The 12,602-nt window shown below is 39.6% G+C and overlaps 1 protein-coding gene across 11 annotated transcripts in view; it reads right to left on the bottom strand.

Annotated features, from left to right (window-relative positions):
* PTPRQ (protein tyrosine phosphatase receptor type Q) overlaps positions 1-12,602 on the bottom strand; it is a 207,932-nt gene that overhangs the window by 106,199 nt on the left and 89,131 nt on the right. For all 11 annotated transcript variants that reach the window (XR_012904907.2, XM_075932438.2, XM_075932462.2 and 8 more), the window contains 4 exons: positions 11,643-11,750; positions 7,616-7,897; positions 3,270-3,452; positions 2,664-2,765 (listed from right to left, as the gene is read on the bottom strand). Coding sequence is in view for 10 of the 11 variants with exons in the window: in XM_075932438.2 (XP_075788553.2) it covers positions 2,664-2,765; positions 3,270-3,452; positions 7,616-7,897; positions 11,643-11,750 (675 nt within the window). In the remaining variant the exon portion in view is untranslated. The remainder of the gene's footprint in view (positions 1-2,663; positions 2,766-3,269; positions 3,453-7,615; positions 7,898-11,642; positions 11,751-12,602) is intronic.

Genomic DNA, 12,602 nt, shown 5'->3' with positions numbered 1-12,602 from the left:
AGCCCTTCAGTCACTCCCTTGGTGGTAGGGTTGCCCCCAGTGGGCTCACTGCCCCCCAGTGGCCATTCTCATATTTGCATCCTTCATAACAGCAGCCTCTCCCTTTCAATGTTATGGAAAACTGTCCTTTCCCCTGGGCTTTCAGTTGTCTTGGCACAACCAAACCCTGATCTTGCTTTAAGTTAGGAGAAGAGGAAGCTGCATACCCAATTTTGTGGCCCTAGGTCTTACTGTTTAAGAGGAGCTTCAGGGGGTAGCCGAGTTAGTCTGTTACAGAAAAAACAACAAATGGCCTGGTAGCACTTCATATACTAACAAAACATGTAGATGGTAGCTTTCGTGGGCACACTCTGGTCATCTGAAGAAGTGGGCTGTGCCCATGAAAGCTCATGATACCATCTACATGTTTTGTTGGTCTATAAAGCGCTACCAGACCATTTGTTGTTTAAGAGGAGTTCTTGAACAGACAGACACACAGACAGAAACATTCTAATGATATGTGTGTGTGTATTTGATTTCATTCAATAAAAAATAAGGTTCATACAAATGTTTCTGTGATGAAAATGTATCCATATGTCTTTTTAGTAATAATGCTACTTTTATTAGAGTACTATTGAGGAAATAAAATTGTTAATCAGATAAAGGTATTGCACTATGTAGTAATGTTAACATTACTTTTGTTTTTCAAATTAAACCAAATAGCATCATGTACTAAAAATTCAGATCATGGCTGTGGTTCATGCATGGAAATTGAGAATATAAGCATAGCTATTAGCAAATCTGTGAAGCATTTGGGCTGATGCTCTGAACAGTGTGTACTTTTGAGTAAGACACATGTGGCAAGTTATAAATATTTTGTTGCTCTTCCTTTAATTGCATTGTCTTTCTCAACCACAAAGGACAGCATAAATGTTTTAAACATCTTACTCTCAGTACATTTTGGAAGAACTCCTAATTATCTTAATTTTGCCTGAACAAAGGCTTAATGAATTCAGTGAATGCCTTTATATACTGATAATGAATGGTGACAGCTGTATTGAGTGTTTACTTGTTACATTATTCTCAGTTGCACTACAGTAAAAGGTCTATCAAATACCGACTGTCACATCTCTCTGGTCGGTCTTGATTCTAAAGATATTATTTGTCCTTAACTCATATAAGTTCCTTATTCAGGTTAAAAAAAAAACCCTTCTTAGTAACATACAGAATGAATGTTTGATCTAAAGAAAAACATTTTTTAAAAATGGCATGATTTTAAATAATTAAACTGGTTTTGATGCATGATAGAAATACTGTACAGATTGTAGATGAAAGCATCTGGCTACTCTGGAAGTTTTGCAGAGCCCCACCATCATAGCAGGAACCCCGCATAGGAACTGTCTCTAATGCAAACACAATGCCTCTCTGGGGAAGAGAGGGAGCACAGACACTGTGATATCTTTAAATAAAGTGTAGTACAGGTTGAACCTCTAAAATCTGGAACTTGCTGGCCTGGCAACATCCATGGTCTGTATACAGGCAGTCCCCGGGTTACATGGATCCGACTTACATCGGATCCCTACTTACAAACTAGGTGAGGCAACCCCGCACTAGCTGCTTCCCCCCAGCAGACCAGGGAGACGCGAAGCTAGCGCCCTCCTCCCCAGCAGATGAGGGAGACTTGGAGCGGCTTTTCTCAGCAGACACTTCAGCTTGAGAATAAAGGACTGAGGGAAGTGAGGTGTGGGAGAATAAAACTGAGCTCTGGAGAAATGTTTGGCTAGAGTTTCCCCTACAATATGTACCAGTTCTGACTTACATACAAATTCAACTTAAGAACAAACCTACAGTCCCTATCTTGTATGTAACCCGGGGACTGCCTGTATTGCAAGACCAGAGATCACCGGCTGGTCAAGTTCAGAAGCACAGCCAGGGCTGGCCTGTGTGGGGAGTGCAGCCCCAGCTGGGGCTGGTGGAGGGGAATGCAGCCCTGGCCAGGGCTGGCAGAGGTAATGGGGGCTGGCAGCCAGAAAAGCAACCTGGTGGGGAGTACCACCTGCATATACTCTGATAATGTATGGCAGCTCTGTTGGCAAGTATGGAGGGTAATGCCAAGGCTTTATCAGTGACCCACCTCGCCATGATCATTTTGGAGTGCCTTGTGCCACTGAGTAAGTCCCCTGGGCACTAGCACAATACTAATAACTATAACGATCCATTCATCTGTTTAGAAGAACCAAAGACTCTACGCACTAGAACTATAACTGTTGTAGGCTGACATTCTGGGAGGCAAAAGGAATGGTTAAAGCTGTTTGTGCTTCCTTTCTTCACCTACTTTTCTTCCTATCCAGAGAGAACCTCCATCTGGCTTACTTCCTGCCTTTCTGTAATAGGCTAAAATAGTAACAGTAAATTAAGAGTTCTTAAAAATGGAAGGCACTGATATTTTTGTGGGACTAGCATTTTAAAAGAATAGTAGTGTTGATTTCCAAATACAAAACTTTTGTGATTTGACATAATTTATACTGATAGAGGTATTAAAAAATAAAATCCATTATATCTACATGGAATGTGCCTTTATAAAAATGCTAGATACATCAAATGTCTGAAGATCTCTGAAACAAAGTTCAAGACTTGCCTACTAGAAGTGGACAATGATCAATTGTATTTATTTTCTGACTTACCATCTTCATCAGTCAGTATGTTTAGAATTGCACTACGAACTCCTTCACCCTTACTGGTACTTGCAGACACCTCAATGATATATTTGGTATATTTCTTTAAACCTACAGAAAGAAGAATGCTTCTGAATGCCTTAATTCTGAGGGGGATTTCAATTAATATTTTTAAGCAGGCAAAAGTCCTGTGAACATCACAATTCCCACTGGCCTCAAGGTTGATATTAGATGTGCCAAAAATGTGTTAAAGTGTTAGAAAAATAATTAGTGATTTTTTCCATATCCCATGACATAAAAATGTCTTGTCCAATAACCTAAACATCATCAAACAACAAACATTTGAGTAGTCCCACTTGAAGTCAGTGAAAATAAATATCAGAGTGTTTGCAGAATCCAGCTCTTAGTATTCAGATAAGCAATAAATTTAGTGTCAGTGGTGCCTATCTTCTTGAAAAGTGGCATCTAATGACATTGGCATATTTAACTCAAGGCTGTAAACATTAAATTTCTAACAAACATTAAATATTTCCTGCTGACTGGAATGTGTCAGCATGAATTATACAATATCAACCAATCAGGACGCTATCAACTTTCCAATTTCTATACACTCACCTGTAATACTTATTGTCAGAAAAGTAGTATTTATGATTCTCAGATCAGTTCCATTAATCCTGCTGAGATACACAGTATACTTCCGTATAATCCCATTGGGAACAGATGGTGGAAAAAATGATAACTCTATTTCTGTAGATGAGATGTTCCTGTAAGTTAGGTTTTCTGGTGCACTATCAGGAACTGAAAGAAGAAAATTAAGAGTTAAAAAAGAGTCTAGTCAAAGTTTAGTTCATTAGTTAAGCCATTACAAACACAGTAAATATTTCAGCTTTTTTTATTAAAAGCAAAAAAATAATATTTTTGCAAGTTGATCTGCAAGCTCAAAAAGACATGAGATGTATCTATTATATGTAACAAAACTACCTGTATTATGAGATTTTTTTTATGTTCAGCCTTTTAACAGATGGAATGCTCTTGACAAACAAACTAAAGACCTTCTCACTCATTTTCTCCTAATCTATGATGCTGAGCTTCCATTTCACCTCACTAGCCATCACCATACACTTGGCTGTCTCTTACAACACTCTTCATTGATGTGCTGCCAATATTTTAACAAAGGGTTTCCACTAAGATTTCTTCCATTTGCCGTTGCTGATCCATTTACAGAAAACATGTTTACCCACATCCCTGAACCAGGGAGGGAAGCACCAGCACATGTTAACACTGCATGATCATTTTCTGAAACAAAATATAAATATAACTTTGCTTTTCACAGCACATCTTTCAGTTTGTGAAGTTTGACAAGGTAAAGGGGATAAATGGCTTTTAGAGGAGTTCTAAGTATCCTCCATAGGAAATGTTTTGAAAATGCCTACCATTTGAGGCTACCCTTTGTATTCACAATGCAAAACATTTGCTCTTTATATATATTTGTATGAGTACCAGAGATAAGTCACCTCCATCTAGGAGGATTTAGCAATATCCAAGGAGAGGCTGAATTCCATCAAAGACTGTGAAATCATCTTAAACATCCTCCTAGTCTGGTGGTGGAATTTTAATAAAGATCTTTCAGATACATGTCCCAGTTCCCTCCATACTTTCAATATAATGATGCTTGACTTCCCTGTGATATTACTCATTCATAATGAGTGTTGTTGCAGCTTCCCTTCAGTGTCCCACCTAGTTCTGATTCAAATCTATTATCCACTGCATATCCAAGAGAGGAAGAAAGGAAGACCTAAGGCATTTGAGCAAGTTATCAGCCAGTGCTCTGAACCTGAAATACATTAGTTTAGTTAAAGAATGGGTGAAGGTTTCCAACATGTTTAATATACCTATTAATAATACACTTCAAGAATAAGTTTTTCAGGCCTGTTCATAAGTGCACAATACTCTTTTGAACATATTCCCTGTAAGGTAAAATGGTGGTACCTAGCAAGGGAGGGAATGACCAGCCAGAAGATCTTAGGCAATTATTAATCACTGATTTTTGTCATTATTAACAGAGGAACCTTTTTGGGACAGGGGCCACTGACCCATAGAAAAATTAGTCAGGGGCTGCACACAAGTGGGAAGCATAAATAAATAAATAAAAACCAACCAAACCCTCCCAATGGTGGCTCTCCACATTCTCCTCACACACCAGAGCCCAGGCTAAAAGATTTTGTGTGTTCCAGCCCTGCAGAGAGATGGTGGTGGTGGGGTGGGGTCTGGAGCACCAGCGTAGGTTCCCCAGTGCTGGCGGGGGGGACCCCGAGCCTCAGGCAGGGCCAGCCCTACATGAGGCGAACTGAGGTGGCTGCCTCAGGTGCCAGACTGTGGGGGGCACCACTAGGACCCAGAGTGTAGAAAATTGTGTCTGCTGCTGGTGCATATGTATTCTCTCTGCTCTAGATGCACAGAGCTGATAGAATGCTGTGCTGGAGGAAGGAGGGAACAAGAGACCTTTCAAAGTTTTGGCCCAAGCGTCATTTGACCTCCCCGCCTCAGGTGCCAAAATGTTGTGGGCCAGATCCAGGCAAGCTGGGAGCCGTATACAGCCCCTGGGACTTAGGTTCCCCACCCCTGATTAGGGCCTTGGTATTTAGGTCCGTAGTAACTTTTATAAACAAACAACAGATTATATGAGCTAACTTTCAGCTAAGTAAGCACAAAGTAGTTTTACTTTCAGGACATCCTACTGCCATCTTTCTGTTCCCAAATGGACACTATTAAGCCAAATTTTTCAAATATGAACGTATAAAGTTTGACGCCAAAATGCACATATAGGGACAGCTTATCAAAGTGGTTTGCTTTTCAGAGCTGTGGGGTGCGTGTAGTTCTCACTACCTTCATATCTCTGTTTCTTTTTTCCCTAACTTGATCAAAGATGTCACCACAATTTACCTTTCTTCTCTTGCACTTGCTACCATTTGATTTCCCTTATCCCATTTATTTCCAGAATCCCAGGGCATCCTGTTTAAGTTCATTGCCTTGATTTCTTCTCCTTCAGATGATACATTCCAATTTGCCTTTTGTCCTCTCCATTCCATTGTAATGGCCCTTATCAAGGTTTCTATCATCTTATTTATTGGCTCCTCATATCCTCTCCTGTCCCTATGTAACCCTAAGAGATCTATTCAGTCATTTCCTCCATGTCTCCCTTTCACTGTGATCTTATCTATTCCCACTCATTCATCTACACACCAATTATTCAAAATCACTCATCTTATATACCCCTGACTAGAACTGGGCAAAATAAATAAATAAATAAAAATCAATCAATGATTAGGGACTATTTTGTTTAAAAATGCATTTTTGTGCTCTGAAATGATTCACTAATTTGACAAATTATTTCAGACAAAAAACAAATGGGGAAAACACTGAAAACATTAAGGCTCCGTCTACACTGCAGCCTTTTTGTGCAAGAACAGCTGTTCCTCCGCAAAATCTTGCAGAGTGTCTACACTGCACATGGGTTCTTGCAAAAGTAAATTTATAGTAAAGCGTCAGAAAAGAGGGCTTGTTGTGCAAGAGTTATTCCTCTCCGCACGAGGAATAAGCCCTCTTGTGCAAGAGCTCTTGCATAAGAAAGCAGTATGGATGCACAACAGAGCTTTCTATGGCTAAAATGGCCATCAGAGCTTTCTTGTGCAAGAGAGCATCCACACTGCCATGGACACTCTTGCTGAAAAGCACATCTCATGCGCAAAAGCACATGGCAGTGTGGACACGCTCTTGCACGAGACCTTTTGTGCAAGAACTCTTGCGTAAAATACTTCTTGAGCAAGAAGCCTACAGTGTAGATGTAGCCTAAAAGTTTCGTTGTTTTGATTTTTGTTTTGTTTTGAATTGGCACTTCAAATTCAAATATGGTCAATTTAAAAACAAAGCACCAAAATAAGAGTTTTAAACACTTGTAAACAATCAAATCAAAACATAAAACTAAAACAAAATTATTTTGGGTTGACTGAAATGGTTTGGTTCACTTAAAACAAACTGAAAAAAAAATAACTATTGCAAACTTACTGGGAACATTTTGGTCTATGTGAACCAAAAAAGTTTTGTTTTCTGATCTTACAAAAATATACAAAAAATGATTTGAGTTCAGAACAAACCAGATTTTTCTCAGCTCTTCCCCCAACTTCCCTCTTGACAGCCATCATTTCATATATTTTTAGCTGCTTCTCCAACATCTACTCTTTGACATCTAATCTCCTAATCCTTCTTCTGCATCTCTTCATGTCTATTGGTATTTTCTTTATCCTGCCTGTCTCCCAGGCTTCAAGTGTTTCATTCCTTCTCACTTCAATTCCCCTCCACCCCAGTTCTCTAATATCTAATCTCTCACTATATCCTTATTAGTACAATATCTCGAAAATTCACTCTTTCTTATTGATACTCTCTACTAAAATACCATTTTTCCTGCAGTAGGCAACTTTCATCTTGACTACTGGAACCCTCTGCAATTTCTTTTTATCTCCCCTTTTTCCAAAGTATTTCAATAACTTCTACTTTCTCTCCTGCTGTTTCATTCTTGTCACCACCATCTGTCTTTGATTTGTTTTTCCACTTGTTTCTTTTCTTCTACCACATCAAATTCAATCTCTTTGTCCTCAGCAACAACCCTGGCCTTTTAAAATTCCTCATTTTCTATAAAAATATATTTTTTCCTGCATGGCAGAAGAATTGGTAAAAGGCAGGGATTGTATCAGGCTCTACAATACATAACTGGCCTGGCTCCCATTGTACACTTCTGCTCTTATTACCCTCTACTCCTTTTCCCACTCTCTATTCAGTCTTTGCACAGGTGAAAGAGGGAAGCATTTGGCATAAAAATGTACATTGCAGTAAAATGAACTAGCATAAAATGTCACCACAGTCTATCAAATGTGGGCAATTTATATTATTTTTAATATACTCACCAGTTTCAGAAGTTCTGACAGAGAGTGGAAATGATGACTGATTTCCATGGCCATGTTTAGTGAAAGCTCTTAAAGAAATGTTGTAGAGAGTATATGGTTTCATGTCACTTAAAAAAATACTTGTAGTTGAGGTATTTTTAATAAATAAGTCATTGGCATAATTGTACAGAACTTCATAATGAGTTATGATCCCATTAGGTTGTTCTGGTGGTGACCATCTCAAGTATATTCCTGTGGCAGTTACATCGAATACCTCTACATTTTGGGGTGGTGAGCTTGGTTCTGTAATGCAGAGAACACAAAATAAAAGATCTTTGGATTTTTAACCCATCACATACAGGCAGCTACAGTAAGATTCAGAGCTAAAGGTGAAGATATAGTCTCCCCTCCAAATCATTAATCACTAAGTCTTACCAGTTTTTCATCCTTGTATAGCTCAGAAATACTTCTTTTCTCATCAGTAAAACTGTTGTGCAAATCTTGATCATCTTGCACTCAACTACTGCAGCCTCTTTAGACTGCCTCTAACTTCACTTGTCAATCCACCAAAAATGCAGCGGCAAAAATCATTCTTTTTGCTTACGTCCAACTCTTTGTCAAATCCTCTCATTGGCTTCCTCTTGCCTTTTACATAAAATTCAAACTCTTTATCCTTACTTTCAGAGACCTGTTCACAACTTAGCTTCTGCATCTCCCACCAGTTTCCTCTTTTTAAACATTGCCACCTTCTGCAGTCATACCCTTTGACTTCTACACAGGCTTCTGAGCCTTCTCCTATGCAGCCATCTCTGCCTAGAACCTCCTTTGTAAGCCAGACCAGTTTGTTCCTTCCTTCCTTCTTACCTTCCTTCCTCTCCTCAAAACATACTTTGCCACAAAGAGAAACAAGAACAGTACTGTAAATCATGTATTTAAACCATGAAAAATTCCAAGACGTGCATTACTGAATAGAGCAATAATATGATCCACCTCACTGTCCTCCTTCCTCCAACCAGTCTCCTGTGTGTGTCACCGTCTCTATTGCAATGTTGTAACTTAGGAAATGATTCTGCACCAATATACATGTGTACCTGTATGGAGTCGCACAAACTTCAGTGGGATTTCATATGGTTACAATGCTCTGCCCTCATAAATCTAATCATAGCTTCAGGGTCATAGACATTAGGTCTGATTCTTCTCTCATTTTCATCAGTTTTACCGTAGTTTAATTCACTGGCCTCAGTGAGCTAAACTGTAGCACAGGAGAATAGGAAATTGCCTTTTAATTCCCATTTCCTCATGATAGTCTACATAGGTTAAGTATATAGTTTATTGATCTTCACCGATCCACATTTCTCTCAGAATTGAGAATACTTTGCTGTTGCTTTTAATTATTTTTCCATGCCAGAGAACTCAAGAACTGGGAGTGACTGCATATTGGAACATTCATACTGGCAGTTTTGTGATCTACAGTGACCTATTACAACTGGAGCTGCTGGAATCGGAAATTCATAAGGAAGCACTGGAAACCTCTGAGAGACCTTCAGGCTAAGAAGTTTAAAGATAAGCTTTGAGACTTCTGAACATTTATATGAACTAAACCTCAAAGCCCACCACTAATAATAAGAAGATGATATAAGGGAGAAAAGGTAGGTATAAATGTGGTAATATTCTTTATTGTCATCATTATTCTGGTGCTCAGGCAATAAAACATACCAGTTTATTATATCTTATTAAGTTTTATAGATTGCACCTATTATTAGTGACCATGTGAACAGCTCTTCTACAGAAGCGATGTTTACATCAACTACTGATTTTGTGCCTTAGTGAAGGCTCACTTATGCCCACTTATACAGAGTCCTGTGACTACATCTTGGTCAACAGCTAGAGTCCAGACACTGCAAGCAGGTGTAGCCACTAGGTTACCACAGAGCTAGACTTGCATTCTGTGTGACCTTCACACAATGGCACATAAGATTTGCACCAAGATCTTCATGGTCATCAATCACCAGCAGTAGTAGGTAAACTAAATGGAAGTTAGTCACAAAGTATTTCTTTACCTTTTCAGGGCTTTGTTTCTGAGTCCCACACAAGCCCCTTCAACATTAGTGTGTCTGCTAGCTAGTGGTTAGATTTTTTTACAATCATATAGTGAAGTTCCTTCCATTCCAAATCAGGATGGCAGGACTCACTGGACCAAATTCATTCCTGGTTAACAACACTGACTTCACGAATTACATCTGGGGTTAATTTGATTGACAGGGTTTGTATGTTCAGTACCACTAAACCTATCTCTTAGGGCATGTCTTCACTGCAACTGAAAACTGGACTGGCTTGCGCCAGCTGATTCAGGTTCAAGGGACTTGGGCTGAGAGGCTGTTTAACTGTGGGGTAGATGTTTGGGTGCAGGCCAGTGCCCAGACTCCAGGACTCTGGGAGATAGAAAAAAAGTCTCATATTTTATGCTTCAGTCCAAGCCCGGCCATCTACACTGAAATCAAATAGCCCCTTAGTCTGAACCCCAGAAGCCAGAGTCAGCTGGAACAGACCAGACCAGGGTGTCTAACTGCAATGTAGACATACCCTTAGTGGCCAAATTGTGGCTGGTCCTTTCACAGGACCAAATCTCCCTCTATTCCTTCTACTTTTGGTGTAGGGGGTCAGTAACAACTATTGCTAGTGTCCCCTAGGATTCAATCCAGGCCTAAGCAAAATACAGCCCAGGGGCCGGATCTGGCCACAGAGGCAGCGAGGAGCCCCAGGTTCCCCTGCTTGCTTTGCATCCCCACGTGCCATGCAGAAACACGACTGCCAGGCTTCCTTTCTGTTTCAAAACTGGAGGGGACAGGGGAATTTTCAGCCCCACCCCCGCACAATCCCATTGGAGAAATTTCAGGAGCCTGCCTGCTTGCTTGGCCATGTGCTTTAGTGAATAACTGAGTGGAGGAGAGAGGGCGTGGTTCTTCTTAGTTACCTGTTGTTCCCACAAGCAGCTCCTATTGGCTGGTTTCTGCTCTGCGCAAATTGCATAGCTTATTTCAATGTTATTTTGAAATAACTTATTACGAAATTCGGCACTGTCTACTGAGCACCACATTTTTAAATAAGGTACTATTCCAAAATGTCTCTTATCCCTTGTGCAATGAGATTTGCAGGGATGTTGGAATAGCGAGCTCTTAAGACGTGGAATAGCTATTTAGGGATACCGGAAGTATCCCAAAATAGTTCTGCTGTGTAGACATAGCCTAAGAAACTAGGCTGCCATTGACCCCTGTGTCCATACAATCTATCCATTTGTCAAAGGGCTACTATCCCAGAATGGAGCTAACACTTCTAGGAGCAGCAGTAACTGTTGTATGGAACATGCTGTGGAGAAAGGGACTATTCTACTTAGAGCTATAAAATCTTGATGTGACACATAGCAGTGGGGTGGTTGCTGCACTATTATATCTTATGCTAAAATTACTGATCAGCCTCAAAAGATAATAAAGCCCAGTATATTGCATTCCACAAAGGTCTATGCCATAGTTCAACTCAGAAAATGCTGCTTATTCAGAATGCTGCTGCTCACTTGTTCAGCAGCTCCACTTCTAGACAGAATATTCACTTATATTCCATGATCTGAGACGGTTTCCAAATTGTTTCTGGGTGCAATTTAAAATGCTGTTTTTAAGATACAAATTCTTTATTCGTTTAGGTTCTGGATGCCTCAGAAGCTACTATCTTCCACATCATAATCATAATCAGAAACTACAGATCTTCCAAGCTAATAGCCCTTGGTTTAATTAGAAAGGAGGCGGAGATAGGACATTGTCAGCAATTCCCTTATTGGTGCATCAGAGCCCAAATTTGCTGATCTTCACATAATGCTGAGTTTATTTCTTTACTCCCAAGCCTGGAAAACTGGCTGACATTTGGCAGTAGGAGAATCCTAGTTTGAGTGGATTTGGGAAGATTCCAAATTTTGGAGATAGATCTCACTGTAGGTTTTATCATTGATCTGTGCATGCACCCAGTGCATACCTATCACTGTAAACACAAGACTTACCGTCTTCAGGTGTTTTCACAAAAATATCATTCTCTTCTGACAGTGCACTTTCTCCCACAGTGGTGGAAGCAGCTACTCTCATTTTATAATTTGTGTACTTTTTCAGACCTAATAAGAGCAAGAAAAAAAATTCTAGATTGTGATTCTTTTTAAACTTCCTCTTTTATTTTAGTTCATATATTAAGTATAAAAATGGGCAATGTTCAAATAGTTTTCATAGTTACATAATAATTTATGTAAAATTCCAAACTAAGAGCCCATAAAGCTACTTTGAGATATTTGAAAATAAAATGTTAGTTGGAGCCCCATACATATCACTCCCATTGACTTCAAGAGAAATTGACTAACTCAATCTCTGTACATGGCTTTAACAGTTGATCCATTAGAAATCAAGTGCATGCACACACACACAAGTGTGTGCGTACGTGTGTATTGTAATACTTTATCAGTACAAACAAGTGTCTGAAAACCCACAGTGGGATGCCTTTTCTACTATTAATATACAAAACATTATTTTTAAAGTAGAAAAAGAAAATAAATGTCTAACATGCTGTGTAAAATGTGAAAGTCATAAAAAGCGCTAACAGCACAGAAACACTAAGCCAAACTAACTCCTTCACATGTGAAAATCCAAAAGGGGGACGTTCCGAGAAAATTCCCATTAGAAATCCCTTGAAGAAATTAATGACTACCATCCTAAAGGAGCCAAGATGATAGGTTTTTCTCTCTATCGAAAAGCTACCCTCCATTATTGGCAGAGTCCTCTGAATCAGTGTTCCCTATAAGATGAGTGCTTAGGCAGCCACCCAACAGAGATTCAGGTGCCACCCAGCTGATTAGCAGAGCGCTCACAGCGCCCCCCAGCAGCATGCATTTCTACTGGTGGTGCACATCTGCACAAGCCTCAGAACACATAACAAAATTTACTGTGCACATGAATGGAAAAAATTAGAGGAAACA

Source organism: Pelodiscus sinensis, chromosome 1 (genome assembly GCF_052426305.1).
Source record: "Pelodiscus sinensis isolate ZL-2025 chromosome 1, ASM5242630v1, whole genome shotgun sequence".
Taxonomy (NCBI): domain Eukaryota; kingdom Metazoa; phylum Chordata; order Testudines; family Trionychidae; genus Pelodiscus; species Pelodiscus sinensis.
The sequence above is the reverse complement of the archived record's forward strand: the minus strand, read 5'-3'. Positions and strand labels throughout refer to the sequence as shown.